The sequence below is a fragment of the Xyrauchen texanus genome, chromosome 6 (genome assembly GCF_025860055.1).
Source record: "Xyrauchen texanus isolate HMW12.3.18 chromosome 6, RBS_HiC_50CHRs, whole genome shotgun sequence".
Taxonomy (NCBI): Eukaryota; Metazoa; Chordata; class Actinopteri; order Cypriniformes; family Catostomidae; genus Xyrauchen; species Xyrauchen texanus.
This window is the reverse complement of record NC_068281.1, coordinates 31,075,027-31,092,202: the sequence shown is the minus strand read 5'-3', so window position 1 is coordinate 31,092,202 and position 17,176 is coordinate 31,075,027. Positions and strand designations below refer to the sequence as shown.

Here is a 17,176-nt window from a genome sequence, read left to right as displayed (position 1 = left end):
GTTCCTGTAAGAACTCAGTGTTGATTGAAAGCTCTTGTGAAAGAACTTTGAACGGAAAAATACAAGATTCTTTGTATTACATTTTACAATTAATGTATGCCATTTCATTTAAAATGATCATTGTTGAAATAAAAATGTTAAATACGTTTTATGTTAAAGTTTTTGTTCAGCATCTTTAAAGTGACAATGCTAGAGATGTGTTAGACAACCTAATGTTTAAAAACACATTTTCTTCTCTTTGACAAAAAGTAAAAATGCAAGACACAAAGATACATCTAAAATTACGTGAAATGCTTTATCTTGTTTTAGTAATATAACTCAAAACACAAAACTTTATTTTTGTTAAAATATTTGTTCATACTTAAACTGAATGTGTGTTTTGCTGCATAGTTGTAGTCTTTGTGTTCAAATCTCATAGTTAAAATTAAAAATGTAACACATTTTTTTTATTAAAGATACAGTCAGAATTCTATAAAAAACATTATTGCGTTTTAGTAAAATAAACCTTTTTGCTAAACTACTCTATTTCCTAGTGAATGTGGATTTAATTTGCAGCACACCATTTATTTACTCATCGTTTTAGAAAGATACTTTTCTTGTCTTTAATAAATGTATGATTCTGGGGCAGTGGTGGCTCAGTGGTTGAGGCTCAGGGTTACTGACCAGAAGGACAGGGGTTCAAGCCCCAGCACCACCAGGATGCCACTGTTGGGCCCTTGAGCAAGGCCCTTAACCCTATCTGCTCCAGGGGTGCTGTATCATGGCTGACCCTGCACTCTGACCCCAGCTTAGCTGGGATATGTGAAAACTAATAAATTTCACTGTATATATGCAAAAAAACTGTGTGTATAATGTGTGACCACAATAAAGGATTCTTCTTCTTCTTCTTTGTGCTAAATATACATCTAAATTAGCATTTAAATGTATTACTGCGTTTTAGTAACATAACCGTGTTTGTTAAACTAATGTTAAACGTAATCTTTCTTAACACCATTTTTTCCTTATCTTTAAAAGTGAAAATCTGAATGAGTTTGCTTCACAGCCAATATCCACTGATTTGGAAACATTGTTAAAGGTAATAATGTAAGATATTTGTTGTTAGAGCTATAGCTAAAATAAATATATTATTGTGTTTTAGTCAAATAAACCTGTTTGTTAAACTAATGCCAAACATTAGCTTGGAAATTACAAATATTTTATAAATCAATCATACAAGCAACACATACTTTTGAAAATAAATGCCATTTTAAAAGAGTAATGGCACGTGTTAAACACCCGTCTCGCACACAAACGTGTATATCTCAACTGTGACATTTGCACACAAAACGACTCGGTTACTAACCTCTCGATAGGGAACACAATCCGCATTCTGTTTTAAATGGGTTGGCGTTGTACTGGAGAGGCGTACTCAAATCTGAAAAGCACATGTAATGTAATTGGTTTTTTAAAATGGCTTAAAATGAAGACATTTTAGATCGAATACCGCTTAAACACATGTATAAACATCGTAAACATTTTGTAGGAAATAGGTATTACCTAATAAACTTTTTAACCATTACAGAAATAAAAGGTTTGAAACTGAAACAACATCAACACACCGTTCAGCTTGCTTTTTACAACGAAAAGAAAAAGAGATAGTTACATCGTTTGTAGCTTTTTTTTTTTTTTTTTTAATTATAATATTATTGAATGTATAAGTTTATTAGTAGGCGATTACAGATTTGGTTATTTCACATTTGATACAATGTCTCTGTAGATGTTTAGCCAGTACCATTATTCTATACAAGATTCCCCATGGCACAGTCACATTTTGCCAACTGCTGGACAGTTGGAAGATTACTTGATTGTTTGTCCCCATATATTTATTAACATGATATTTCTTGAGCTAGTAGCAAACTACAGCCTTGTGTTCTATCCAAGAGCTGCAGTCAGATGAAGTGTAAATAAGAGCAATACTGTGTGGTATTGCGTTATCATGACAACTGTTTTTGATTCAGATGTTTCACACTTCACTGGACTCTGAGAGCATTCTGTGAAAGCCTGATCTCAGCTCAGATTGGATCTTTCACATCCAGCATGTCTCTGGAGGTGTTCATGTATCTCACCCTCCAGATAATCCCTTTAAAGACTCTTCCTCAAATGGTGTCTGCAAAAGAAACCTCAACCCAGTGGAAAAAAATCATATTCATCTTTTTCGCTCTCCTGAAAGTGTGGAGATTACTATAAAACAGAGTTGTAATCCAGTTTAACATGGAAGGAACAGTATTTTCAATCAGTATCTTATTTCAACAATATATGGATTGCATATATTTTTCTAGATGTTTTTGGCTGTTTACCATGTAATGTGCCTCATTTGACCCATCATCTGAGCCTTCCATCTAAAGAATCTGACACCCTGAAATCTAGATATGTAAATTAAGCTTCAGTGGAGTTTTTGCTATAATAAATATGACTGACATTCAGGTTGCAGAATTCAGTATTGTTAGGTGTGATTATTTCATCAGTCCATTTACTTTCCTTAATTTTTAATAGACAAAACAAGAGTTTTTGTTTATGGGAATGTCAGATTTAGAGTAACAACCTCATACATTTCTGGAATACCATGTTGGGAAAATAATTCTCTTGTGATGAAATAAATTCATAAGTTGTGATCCCAAGCTGTCATAAATCTAGTTATGACACAATGCTACATCATGTACACAAGGGACTGCATCTCAAGGCTGACCCTATTGATCTTCAGAGTGAACATACAGTTTCTTGTCCTTGAAGCATTGAGTGTTGTATTAAACCACAGCTGTCATCTGGACCTCTTTGATGTTCCTTGCCTCATTTGTTTCATCTCAAGTTCTTCTAAATCATTTTGAATATGTAGCAGTTTTTCTGCTCCAGGCTAACTGTAACTTTTTCTTGACTTTGCTGTTTGCTAGTCAAACTTCAATCATTAGGTATGTTTGTGTACCTGAATGGCAGGAGAAACTTAACCATCTTATCTTCTTGAATCCCTGATATTTCTAGCAACTAAACTGATCTAGTGTGTCCTGAGCAGATAGCCATGCTGAACAAGGGTTTATTGACCTAGCTGTTTAAGATAAAGGTCCAATTTTACCTGATTTGCCATGAGTAAGCAGAAAAATGGAAGTGATACAGAGGCAAATAGCAAACTGACAGCTTTCAGAATGGGCCTTACAAATGAGCATAGTATAGTAATGTGGGTGGTTTAAATGTTTTAGACTTTTTCAACTTTAAAGGTCTAGCAAAGAAAACAGGGATTGTGCCTTTATATCAATCCCAGATCTTGTCTCAAAGGCGTCCAATAGTGTTTCTGTGGCATATTTTGACTACTATTCTATATTTCACATAATGTTCCAATGCTTACAAAGCAACACTCAACCACACTTAGCTGAAAATCCCGTTCATAACTCCAGAATGCCGTTTGTGCAAACCCATTCACAGTAAACCGCTCAAGAGTCGTTCTCTTGCTTAGACATCTTTGCCTGAAGCAAACTCTGAGGAAGGCTCCATTTTTAAAACTTTGGAATTTGTGAAGTTTAAATTGACTTAACTTTTGCTTTTTGATTCCAGCAAACAGCACCCCAAAATCAGTATCAAAATATTTTTTATATCTTGGAAGAAAGTGCTCTGCCTGTATTTTTTACCTAGCAAACAAATGAAAGAATCAGTGTTACTTTAAACCAATTACGATATATAATATGAAGCTTAAAAATAACCCACACGACTCCATAGATAAAAATGTAAGTCCTTTTTTTATACTATAAATCTCTTCTTTCACGGTCTTTTTCTTTTTTTGGGCGACATTCTTTGTGCATATCGCTACCTACTGGCAGGGAGGAGAATTTATAGTAGAAAAGGACTAAAATATTTATCGGTTTCTGACCCACACCTATCACATCACTTCTGAAGATATAGATTTAACCACTTGGGTCATATGGATATCTTTTAAGCTGACTTTACGTGTTTTTTGGAGCTTCAAAGCTCTGATCACCACTCACCCGCATTCTTTGGACCTACAGATCTGAAATATTATTCTAATAATCTTCGATTGTGTTCAGAAGAAGAAAGAAATTCATACTTTTTTTTTGATGGCATACGAGTGAGTAAATGATGAGAACATTGAAATATTTGGGTGAACTATTACTTTTAAGCACCCATTCTGCTTAAGACCATGTGGCTTTTGATATGCATCATCTCACAAAACAGTAAAACTTTATGAAATTGCTGAAGAAATACTCAACTGGGCCAGCTGTCCCTTTAGTTTCAATGATTATATTTGGAATCAGTTTTTTTTTGTGGAAATGATGAAGTATATAAAAAAGGAGACAGAAACTTACTACAGCTAAATGCCACTACTCCATCCTTGCACATTACAGATGAGATATTTGAGGGTTTACCTCTAAATAATAAACATCCACCCCGATTCATCACCTGAGCCCTTGTTCAATAGAACCCCTCTGCTTAACTGATGCTTTTGTCAGGAAGTGCAGCAAATAAATTTCATGTTCAATCCTTAGAAATTTAGCATATACACTATAAACAGTTGGAAATGCTTTCTGCAGATCAAGGCGATCTATAAAACCATCAGAAGCTTTGGGGGGGTTTCTCTTCCACATCTTCTGTACATGTTAGCACTTTCAATATGAGTGTGACTTAATGTACATGGGCTACCATGAAGTGAAGAATTAGACCCAGACAGAATGGGATGTGCAGAGTTGTTTGTAAATAAATACGTAGAAAAATGCAACTTAGGGGGGGGCAGTCCCTATGAACTCTGAACTGTTCAGTATAGTCAGGACTTATTAAAAAAAGGACAAGTGGTAATAGGGCACAGTCAATTCAGTCTTTCTAGGGCATAAATGATAGGGAATGAGGGGATGTGTCTTCTTATCAAAGTGAGGGGTTAATTTCTCTCCTGCACAAACACAGTCTCCTGCGGACACAGTCCTGCTTCTTGCAGTGTGATGTCATAGTCCAAGTGAGCAAGTCTTCGGCGGGGGAAGTTGGTGACAAGTTCAAAGCGTTCATTGGGGAACCCCTTCGACTGAACGTGTCTCACCAGAGCCTGAAAAAAAAAAAAGAAAATGGAGAAGAGAAAGAAAACGGAGTGTACAATTATAGATTTATTTCACATCAGATTACAGTTGGTCCTAACTAATAGGACCTAACTCTGAAATATTTCATTTTTTTTTTATATATACATACATATACACACAGGCGGCCAAAAGTTTGGACATTTTTTTACAGATTTTGCTGTTTCGGAAAGAAATTGGTACTTTAATTAAACAAAGTGGCATTCAACTGATCGCAAGTATAGTCAGGACATTACTGATGTAAAAAACAGCACCATCACTATTTGAAAAATGTCATTTTTTTATTAAATCTAGACAGGCCCCATTTCCAGCAGCCATCATTCCAACACCTTATCTTTGAGTAATCATGCTAAATTGCTAATTTGGTACTAGAAAATCACTTGCAATTATATTAAACACAGTTGAAACATATTTGGTTCATTAAATGAAGCTTAATGCTGTCTTTGTTTTTGTTTTTGAGATGCCACAGTATGCAATAGACTGGCATTTCTTAAGGTCAATATTAGGTAAAAAAAAATGGCAAAATAAAAAGAAGAAGAAGAAACATCTTTCTCTAGAAACTCATCAGTCAATCATTATTTTGAGGAATGAAGGCTATACAATACTTGAAATGGCCAAAAACTGAAGATTTCAAACAAAGGTGTACACTACAGTCTTCAAAGACAAAGGACAACTGACTCTAACAAGGACAGAAAGAGATCTGGAAGGCCTGAAGTACAACTAAACAAGAGGATAAGTACATCAGAGTCTCTAGTTTGAGAAATAGACACCTCACATGTCCTCAGTTGACAGCTTCATTGAATTCTACCCGCTCAACACCAGTTTCATGTACAACAGTAAAGATAAGACTCAGGGGTGCAGGCCTTATGGGAAGAATTACAAAGAAAAAGCCACTTTTGAAACAGAAAAACAAAAAGAAAAGGTTAGAGTGAGCAAAGCAAAAAAAGGTTAGTCGCATGCGACTCCCCGTACGCATGCGACTGGCAGCGAGAGAGTTGGCGTCCGATTTGTTTGATTCGTCTGATTTGTTTGTTTTGTAAGCGTCATTAAGTGTGTCAAGTTTTGTCTAAAGTTTGTACAAGGTTTGTCTGAGACTTCCTATCGAGCAGCTAGTCTCCAACCGAAGGTGTTAACCTAAAAATTGAACTTTTCTACCTGGTTGTGACATGGATTCTATCATGTCTGCTGCTTGCCCAGGATTCAAAGCAGGCAGCTACCCAAGGAAGAACACAGTACAGCAGAGACCAATTGCTTTATCTTAGCTCTGGGAAATGTATCAGATATAACCTTATACTTACCAGACTGTATACGAAAGGATTACAGGTCCGGATCCTCGACATGGCAGAGAAAAAAAGAGGAAGCGGGGAATACGCGGAGGCGTCAAACTACGCCTGAAAAAGTAGGGAATGAGACGGATCCCCCTGCCCACGATGATAATGGGGAATGTGCAATCCCTTAGGAACAAGGTGGATGAACTCCACGGAAATGTCCAGCTACAGAAGGATATCAGGGACGGTAGACGGTATTGTACCTTAGAGAAAAAATATGCCTGCCCGATATCGAACTCCTGTCTGTGTCATTACGACCATTTTATTTACCACGAGAGTTTCCACAAATTTTCTTAACAGTCGTGACTCGTGTACATACACCCGAGGGCAAATGCCATCATCTCTTGCACGGTGATTTCTGACGTAGCGCAGAAACTATAGTCACTCTCCCCAGATGCGCCAAACTTTATCATAGGCGACTTTAACCATGTCACCCTGAAAAAAGACTCTGAGAGATTTTTACCAGTATGTCACCTGTCCTACCAGGCGGGGAAAGACACTGGATCTCTGTTATGGTACAATAAAGGACGCTTATAAATCGATGCCACTCCCCCCATTGGGCTCCGCAGACCATAATTGTATACAACTCCTCCCCACTTATCGTACTGTCCTGAGAAGGGTAAAAGTGCAAACCAAGGCAGTACAAGAATGGACTGAGGAATCAGTTATGTGCCTCCAGGAGTGTTATGATTGCACAGACTGGGATATTTTTAAAGAATCCTGCAAGGACTTGGATGAAATGACTGATGCTGTTTGTTCAGATATAGGCTTTTGTAGAGATATGATTATACCCTGCAAACAAGTAAAGATATACCCTAATACTAAACCATGGGTGAACAGGTCTATAAAAGATAGTATACAGAAAAAAAGACATGCTCATAAGCAGGGAACTGCCTCTGATCTACATGTAGCCACCAAAGAGCTTAAAGGTGAGATATATCAAGCAAAACAAAGATACAAGTCTAAACTTGAAAAAAGTCTGGCTGAAAATAACCTTAGCTCTGCCTGGTCCTGTTTGAAAACGATAGCAGGTACCCAGAAGCACAGTAATAGTAGCCATGTCTTTCCAGAGGGTTTTGGATCTGATGCGGAGCTTGCCAATGCTTTCAACTCTTTTTATACACGTTTTGATAAGTATGATTTCAGCCAGGAGGTCCAAGGACTCCAACACAAACTCAAGGATAATCAACATTTCAACATCACATATAAAGATGTTGAAAATGTCTTTAGTAGGACAAAGATTAATAAAAGTCATGGACCTGATAACATTTGTGGGCATGTGATCAAAACATGTGCAAGAGAGCTGAGTCACATATTCCAATATATTTTTAATAAATCCCTGCAGACGCAACGTGTACCAAAAATTTGGAAGGATGCGGTAGTGGTCCCAGTTCCAAAATGCAGTAGTTCTAAAACTCTAAATTAATTTAGACCTGTTGCTCTCACTTCAATTTTAATGAAAAATTTTGAAAAATTGATAAGGCCACATATATTAAGGATAACTGAACATGCATTGGATCCCATGCAATTTGCCTATAGGCCACGCAGGGGTGTAGAACATGCCACTCTCACTCTGCTTCATTTGCTCCTCAAACATCTTGAGGGAAGTGGGTCCCATGCACAAATTCTTTTTATCGATTTTTCATCTGCTTTTAATACAATTCAACCGTATATTTTAGCCAACCGTCTTATTGAGCAATTTGGTTTTTGTCCTAATCTTGTTGGTTGGATTTTGGATTTTTTTAACAAACAGGACACAGAGACTAAAGGTGAATGGAGCTCTGTCTGGTCAGCTTTGCTCTTCAACAGGTTCACCACAGGGGTGTGTACTTTCACCCCTTCTGTTCATTTTATATACAAACATGTGTCAGAGCAAATATGTTAATAGGACCATTAATAAATATGCGGACGACTCCGTCATAGTAAGTCTGCTCCATAAAATGATAGAGACCACGGTCCAATAATTGAAGACTTTGTCCAATGGTGTGAGGAGTCGCACCTTCAATTGAACATATCCAAAACGAAGGATATGTACATTGATTTGGGAAAAACTCCAGGATATGAGGCTATAACTATAAATGGTCAACTAGTGGATCAAGTACAATCCTATAGATACCTAGGGACAATTATTGACTCTAAATTAAATTTTCAGGCGAATTGTGAGGCTGTCTGTAAAAAAAAGGACAACAACGTCTATACTGTTTGAGAAAATTGTACCATTTTAATATAGACAAGACTATGATGACATTATTTTATCATGCTTTTATTGAAACCATCATATCTTTCTCCCTAGTGGCATGGTTTGGTTGTGTCTCAGTCAAGCACAAGAATCGCTTAAACCAAATTGTAAAATGGTCAAGTAAGCTGAATGGGGAGCCCCAGCTGCACCCTGCATTCCTGTATGCTAAACAGTTACAGCGGCTAGCTACAGCTATCAAAAAAGATAGCCTACATCCGCTGAATAGGGAATTCCAGTATCTCCCATCTGGACAGAGGTTAAAAGTTCCTGGTTACAGAACCACAAGATTTAAAAACAGTTTTGTACCAGCGGCAATCACTCTGTTAAACAAATGGTAAAATTATTTGCACAAAACGCATAAGCAATCTGGTCATGTACTGTTTTCTGTTCCTCCTTTTTTTAACCTGTTTTTTTATGTTTTAATGTTTTGTATGTTGCATGCTATGTTGTGGTCAACAAAGTTGTAAGGATGTCCTGACTCTCAGACTGTAAAACTAGTTTACCTACGGGTACCAATAAAGTAACCTAACCTAACCTAAAGAAACACAGACATTGGACAACAGATAATTGGAAAAGAGTGTTTCTGGATCTTAACCCCATTGAGCTTTTGTCGGATCAGATAGACTGTAAGGTGCGTGAGAAGTGCCCGACAAGAATCTATGGCAAGTGCTACAGGAAGTGTGGGGTGAAATGTCACCCGAGTATCTGGACAAACTGACAGCTAGAATGCCAAAGATCAGCAAAGCTGTCATTACTGCACATGGAGGATTTTTTGGTAAACTATCTTTGAAGTAATTTAAGAAGTTCTGAAATTTCTTTTCAAATTGCAATGTTTGACATTATTAATGTCCTGACTATACATTGTGATCAGTTGAATGACACTTTGGTGAATAAAAGTACTAATTACTTTCTGTAACAGCAAAATCTGTATATTATTCCAAACTATTGGAATAACAAAATAAACTTTGTATACAACATTTATTTTAAAATTCCTGATATTGAAGTCAGTAAAGTCTAAGCGAGTTAATTGTTAATATGAATTAAAACAGCGGACTAATTCACGAGTTTGATTCATTAAAATTAGATAATTTTGACTCAAAAACAAAAATGTCTCATAAGTGTCAATGGTTCATGAACTGGACTACACTTCACCCAAAACAATTCTGTAATAATTTACTCATCCTAATGTCATTCTAATCCTGTAAGATTTTATTTCTAATTGGAAACAACACAAAAGTAGAAATTTTCATGAATAATTCAATACAATCGCAATTCATAATGATAATTAATTAAAAAAGGACCCCAAAATATAATTAAAAGTATGTGGCTTATGCATCACATTCCAAGTTTTCTGAGGACACATGATGGTTTTGGTGAGAAACAACCTGAAATGCAAGTAATTTTTCAGTGCACATTCTTTAGTACAATGAGAAAAGCTAATTAACAGTGGCTTGTGTGTTTACGTGAGAACTTGTGTTGTTTAGTGCTAAATTCAAAACCTATCGTACGCCTTCAGAAAACTTTGGAAAAAGACACGCGTCACATGGACTACTCTTATGGTAGTTATGGGTAATTTTTGAGTCCTTTTTCTGCTACTGTATTGAAAAGATGGTCTGAAATATTCCTTTAAAGAATCTTTTTTTCCCCACATAAGAAATAAAGTAATTCGGGTTTGGAATGACACAAGGGTGAGTAACTTATGACAGAATTAAAATTTTTGGGTGACCTGTTCCTTTAATAGTGGTGTGAGAAAATTTTCCCTTTAAATGAATACTGCAAAAAGAGAAAGGAACAATACAAATATTCAAACTATACCCACCATAAGCTTAGCCTTAGCAGACAATGCTATCTGTTCCCTCTGGCCATCTGGGTATCGCAGCATTAAGCGTGCCTTTGGACCTGCAGACAGAGTCGTTTTCATATTACATGTATTAATTCATTAATTCTGTTGCCATTCCCAAATGCTTGAATCAGTTCAATTAAAGCAACAGAGAACATACGACATGAACGAAATGCTTTATACCGTTGTCGTCTGGTTCTGCTGTGCTGGTGCTGGCAGGTTCTGAGGTTTGATGTGATGTGGATTTGTGGTTCTCTCCAAGCCGCTGCTGGTACTGCGTTTGCCCTGTCAGACTGTGACTATTACCCGCCGGCTCTAGATGGTTCTTCTTACTCTCTTCTTTCCTGTGGCAGAGCTCTTTGTGTGGATCCTTCCTGTGATTGACAGGGCTATCTGGTCTAGTAAGTTGGGTAGTGGTAGGAGCTAACTCAGTGGAAACATGTCCATCTAATGAATCCTCCCCTCCGCCAGCCTCGTTATCAGAGCCGTCCACTGAGATCAGGCCTTCACTGTCAGAGAACGGCTCTGCATCTGAATCATCATCTGATCGTGACTCTGCCTTGTCCATGGCAGACTCGTAGTGTGTTTCTTGAAGTGAGGCCCGGATAGCTGCCTCTAACTGGCTGTCTTCACTGGCATCTATCAAACTCTCCTGTATAGGGAGATAAAAGACTGCAATGTGAAAAGATGCTGATCTGCTGAAATGCTGGACACCAGAGGTTTTTATGGACCTTTAAACTGAATACTTACAGAACGAGCACGTTTGGCAGGAGGTTGACTGGACTGCCCATCCAGCTGCCCATGCTCTGATAGGAAGCTTGTGACCTGATCCAGGAATGAGGACACATCTAACTGGTTCCACTCAACCATCTTTTGTCCTGTATTTGTCGCAAATGAAAACAATGAAACACTTCCAGACAACATACACTCACCTAAAGGATTATTAGGAACACCTGTTCAATTTCTTATTAATGCAATTATCTAATCAACCAATCACATGGCAGTTGCTTCAATGCATTTAGGGGTGTGGTCCTGGTCAAGACAATCTCCTGAACTCCAAACTGAATGTCAGAATGGGAAAGAAAGGTGATTTAAGCAATTTTGAGTGTGGCATGGTTGTTGGTGCCAGACGGGCCGGTCTGAGTATTTCACAATCTGCTCAGTTACTGGGATTTTCTCGCACAACCATTTCTAGGGTTTACAAAGAATGGTGTGAAAAGGGAAAACATTCAGTATGCGGCAGTCCTGTGGGCAAAAATGCCTTGTTGATGCTAGAGGTCAGAGGAGAATGGGCCGACTGATTCAAGCTGATAGAAGAGCAATTTTGCCTGAAATAACCACTCGTTACAACCGAGGTATGCAGCAAAGCATTTGTGAAGCCACAACATGCACAACCTTGAGGCTGATGGGCTACAACAGCAGAAGACCCCACCGGGAACCACTCATCTCCACTACAAATAGGAAAAAGAGGCTACAATTTGCAAGAGCTCACCAAAATTGGACAGTTGAAGTCTGGAAAAATGTTGCCTGGTCTGATGAGTCTCGATTTCTGTTGAGACATTCAGATGGTAGAGTCAGAATTTGGCGTAAACAGAATGAGAACATGGATCCATCATGTACCCATCCTCTGATGGCTACTTCCAGCAGGATAATGCACCATGTCACAAAGCTCGAATCATTTCAAATTGGTTTCTTGAACATGACAATGAGTTCACTGTACTAAAATGGCCCCCACAGTCACCAGATCTCAACCCAATAGAGCATCTTTGGGATGTGGTGGAACAGTGCCCTGGATGTGCATCCCACAAATCTCCATCAACTGCAAGATGCTATCCTATCAATATGGGCCAACATTTCTAAAGAATGCTTTCAGCACCTTGTTGAATCAATGCCACGTAGAATTAAGGCAGTTCTGAAGGCGAAAGGGGGTCAAACACAGTATTAGTATGGTGTACCTAATAATCCTTTAGCTGAGTTTATAGCAGTAAAAGTACATAAAAATACATTCTCTATACATATTGAGATCCATCGTAAAAATGCTTAATAGTGCTCTTATGTCTTGTGTTTCTCACCTGTACGGGGGTCCAAAATAGAAATATAGGGGAACTTGTTAAGCTTGTAAAACTGAATGTACCTTTGCCCTTCCTCACTATCATGGTACACCTACAAATAAAAATAAACATAGGAGACCATTAAGTTGGTTACAATAATTCAAGCCGATAACTTGTGAGTTCATTAGTCATTTTGTTCAGCTCACAAGAGTCATTCAGGGTACCCAACCTTTTTAAACATATAATTTCCATGACATTTCCAAGCATTTGTGATTAGTTGACAGATTTATTAAAATAATTTTGGTTCGGATTAGGGATAAACCGATAATTACACCTTTCCACTTAATCGGTGATAGGATCTTGAAAATTGGGTTTAAAAATAAAATTGGACAAAAAAGACTTTACATTTTATATATTAAGTAAGGGCATTTGAACAAGTGACAAACTAGTTAAATTCATTATTTGAAGACTATGTGTAATAAGTTTAGTAAAGCAGTTTACCACAGGCTAGTGAAAATGTATTAAGTTGTCAATGTGCCTGAAAAGCAGAAATAAAAATTGGTTATCGGACACTTATCGGAGAATTCACCAAAAAATTTAAATACTCTCATCATTTACACACCCTCGTGCCATCCCAGATTTGTATGACTTTCTTCTCCAGAACACAAAGATTTTTAGAAGAATATCTCAACTCTGTAAGTCTGTACAACAAGTGAATGGTGACCAGAACTCAGAAGGTCAAAAAATGCATACACAGAATAAAAGTAATCCATTAGACCCCAGTGGTTTAATCCATAACTTATGAAGCATTTTGATAGGAGTGCGTGAGAAACAGATAAATATTTATGTCCTTTTTCTCCACCTTTGACCAGCCCCAAGCAGTAGGTGGCTGAATATGAAAGTCAGATTTTCAGTTAAAAAAAGGACTTAAATATTGAGTAGATATAATGACATACATGTCTGGAATGACAAAAGGGTGAGAGGACTTTCATTTTTGGGTAAATTATCTCATTAAACACAAAAATAATCAGTATTGTATCGGTCATTAAAAACCACTGACAGTTGATCTCTAATTCAGAACAATTTGCAAGTGAATCGTGCGGACCGATTTGTGAACCATTTTGACAAATTCATTGAAAAAAGAACTAATTTACTGAGAAATGAGACATCACTATGGGTTGCGAGTTTTTCACTAAACAAGGTCAATATTTACCTAATGAAATATTTATAGAAAACTAGAAAATTAAGAGCATTTCCAGGACTTATCCAAGAATTTTGTGATGTTATTCATTTCTAAAACTGGTTCATTATCACACTTAATCGTATCCTATTTATACATGGTTAACTTTTGACAACTTGCATCTGCACAGACTATGAAGCAAATTAACAGTTGAACTTGAACAGAAAACTGAATAAAATGAATGAATATGACGACAAAATATTTAAAAAAATTATTTAAAAGGACATCAAAACACTTTTATCAAAAGACTAAAGCTATGACTAAAACAAAAAACGGTGTAAAAATTAACACTGGTGAATCAGACTACATTGGTCAAACTTCATGTTTGTTTTTGCATGCAGCCAGCAAAGACAACACAACAGAAAGACGTGTTGTCTATTTATTGTCTCTCTAAGATGACAAAACAAATGTATGTTTCTGCCAATGTACCTGCCAGAATATGAAATGTTCTCTGATGATGGTTTTCACAGCATCATTGCTCCACACATCTCGGTTTAAACACTGGCAGGCAAAATCCTGGACATTCTGAATGTTGATCATCAGCCATTTGTTCTCAAGCTGACCAGAGTCTTTTGCCTGGGGTGAGAGTGAAACATACAATCAAAAGCAGTACGCATGCCTGATTAGCCAATCTCCAGATGTGTTACTGGTTTTGCACAAGTCATTTTCACATTGTACTGGGTGTATTGACAATACATCATAGAGATTACCGTCTCAAAGCTGCCTTTGTGCATGAGTTCAATAGGAGGACGGAACAAATCAGCTAGAGTGCTCAGTTTCTTGTCCATCGCACTCCCGTTTCTCAACTCTTGCTCTTGACGGACTAGAGTGGCACATAGGTATGGTTTTAAAAAGATGCACCTGCCCATATTCTGATCTTTTTAAAGTGTGTGCTGACAATGTGCATCACTGGAACTCACTGGTTTCAGTCTGGAAATCCCGAAATCCATCAAAGATTGATCGCGCTGGTCTACGCCTCTTTGGTACTATTCAAGAGGAAAAATAATGGTTGACATAAATAGAACAGATTACCAATGAATGTCTGCAAATGATGCGATTTACTAATGAGAACTGTAATACCTCCAAACAAGGGCTCTGGTTCCACCAGAATGTCTTGCTTCTGAGGAATGGGCGCTCGCACATCATCTCTGCCAGAAAGGACACATTATTCAGCATTATTAACAGGCTGCTTCAGAGCATGCAGTGACTTACAAACAATGTAATGCTGCAAGGCAGAGAGCCTTTGCTGTTGTGAATCAAAACTGTGCCATGTGAAATCACTCACTCTGGTTCTACAGGGGGGTGTCTGCTGCTCGAGGCTCCGGCTGAACTGGCACTTGTGCTGGGCTCCTCTACAATCCCCCCTCCATCTAGGAACATGGTTACTGCCATCTCTAGGTTGTTGTTACATGCTTCCAACATATGCTTCCCTACACTCTCTGTGGCTCCTGCAAACAATCGCACACAAAACCATTAAAGGAATAGTTTCGAAAACTCTCTGTAAGTGCCTCAGTGTAACCTTGATGTTTTTTTTTTTTTTTTTTTTTTTTTAAAGAAAATGAAGAACAAGTCAAAATACATTTTTGTGGTGATCAACATTATGCCAAAAAATGCTGTAGATTGAGCTTAATTTGAATTGAACCCAGAACATTCCTTTAACCAACTTTCCTTTTACAAACTTTTTGGAGCTTAAAAAGTTTTGGTTACCATTCACTTGCATTAAATGATATATTCTTTTTAAAACCTTAATTTGTCCTGAGTAAATAATGAGACATTTTTCACTTTTGGGTGAACTTTTCCTTTAAGAGCATTTATTAAGTGAGGTGAAATGTAAATGCAATTAAATAAAAGGACAAATGGATGCACAAAAATAAAATCTGTAACTAGAAATGGGCATGTTGTTTCTTTTTGCCGCTGCTTGCATACATCTTCAGTTAAAATCATCAAACAATAAATAAGGCTTTCTTTGATTAAGGGACGAGTAATATAAAGGTAAAATGCTGTTTCACCAATTATTGTCAAAACATCATGTTAATCAAGCAGTTACACAGACAACGTGCACATTAATAAAACAACATTAGACTGTATGTTGTTTGTTTTGTACACATTATCGTTTTTCAGTTGAGCTGTTTCATTAAAAAAAAAAAAAAAAAAAAAGAATTCATCCAGTAAGTGTCCAAGTTTGAGATAATTATGAAATCAGCTAAATTACATAACAAAACCAGCCACCATTCAAAATGTTAATCACAATAAAAAAAATTACCATGGAAACAATGGTTCCCGCCAAAATTCTCCCGTCAAATTAAATTAAAATGTCAGGAAAATTACACACAACGGATTTTTTTTTAAACAGTGTAACACAACCATGTTACATTTTAAAGGGAACATTACTTTTTGTACATGGAAATTCTATAATGTTTACAATTTTTAACAGTATAACTGCCTTGCTCCTACAGCGAGTGTCTATAGATTTGCTCATGTCCCTTATAGCTTTTATTTATATACTGGACTTTCACTTGTTTCAGTTCATAAAAGCCCCGCCCCTTCAGAAGCCGCATGCGCACATCCAGCACATCTTTCACCTTTACAAAAAAGTAGCAAGCTGCGAAACATGGCCATGTATTTCTGACCAAAAAACTGAAACTATCGAGTGATAAGCTTCATCACGCAAGGATCAAAATAATGTGTATGCACTAAAGAACAGTTCAATTGAACAGTCCGGGTCCGCTAAACACATAACAATTGTGTGAGTGTTCACTCAGACGAGTTTAGAGAAACATACACACAAAACGGATAATTGATTTAGTATCTGCCTACACAAACCGCCATGTTGTGGACTGTGGCTCATGATCCTCATACACACTTGATGAAGTTGTTAAATCACATGCTCAAAGTTCAGTCCGAGAGTTTTAGATGGTTGTCGGCATACTTTAACATCTACAGTCTACATCTGGTCGACCCCTTTCTGTTCTGATCTCTTTTCTTTTGCATAGAGAGCCATGTTAACGCAAGTGGAGATAGCAGCTAGCCGAAGCTCTTTCGTTACAGTCTCTTTCCTTTGCATGCCAGAGAGGCCAGTTTCCTCTCGTTTATTCTTCCCTATATACAGCATTTCCAAAGGCGCCTCGTCTAACTCAAACAAAATGGTCTGTGCAACAATTCCCACTAAAGCAAAATGTAAATATTTACCAGTTATGGCTGTGAACTGTTGTATTAACCCATTAACCCCCGGGGCTGATGCGTCTCCGAGAGTCGCCATCTTGCCGCCACTGACAACAACACGACTGCGCACATGCGCATCGTCGACCAATGAGATCTCTTACTGCGTCTGTCTTCGTGCGTCACTTCACTGGATGTCTGGGTAATGTAGTTC

General features: G+C 37.4%; 1 protein-coding gene across 1 annotated transcript; it reads right to left on the bottom strand.

The window, feature by feature from the left end:
• Window positions 1–4,185: 4,185 nt before the first annotated feature.
• Window positions 4,186–17,087, bottom strand: LOC127645393 (UBX domain-containing protein 7-like). Its single transcript, XM_052128992.1, has 11 exons — window positions 16,993–17,087; window positions 15,089–15,251; window positions 14,884–14,951; window positions 14,724–14,789; window positions 14,514–14,626; window positions 14,233–14,379; window positions 12,585–12,675; window positions 11,263–11,390; window positions 10,696–11,164; window positions 10,492–10,571; window positions 4,186–5,077 (listed from the first exon to the last, which is right to left on the bottom strand). Exons 1-11 carry the CDS (start codon window positions 17,060–17,062, stop codon window positions 4,916–4,918), a joined length of 1,557 nt encoding a protein of 518 aa, XP_051984952.1. The 5' UTR covers window positions 17,063–17,087; the 3' UTR covers window positions 4,186–4,915.
• Between the last annotated feature and the right edge of the window lie 89 nt (window positions 17,088–17,176).

What these genes read in the sequence shown, in the direction of transcription:
- LOC127645393 (XM_052128992.1), bottom strand. Translation starts at nt 17,062, where the DNA reads ATGGCGACTCTCGGAGACGCATCAGCCCCGGGGGTTAATGGGTTAATA. An exon ending in CACCCCCCTGTAGAACCAGA is followed by an intron (nt 14,952 to 15,088) that starts GTGAGTGATTTC and finishes CCTTTCTGGCAG; the next exon opens with AGATGATGTGCGAGCGCCCA. An exon ending in GGATTTCCAGACTGAAACCA is followed by an intron (nt 14,627 to 14,723) that starts GTGAGTTCCAGT and finishes GTGCCACTCTAG; the next exon opens with TCCGTCAAGAGCAAGAGTTG.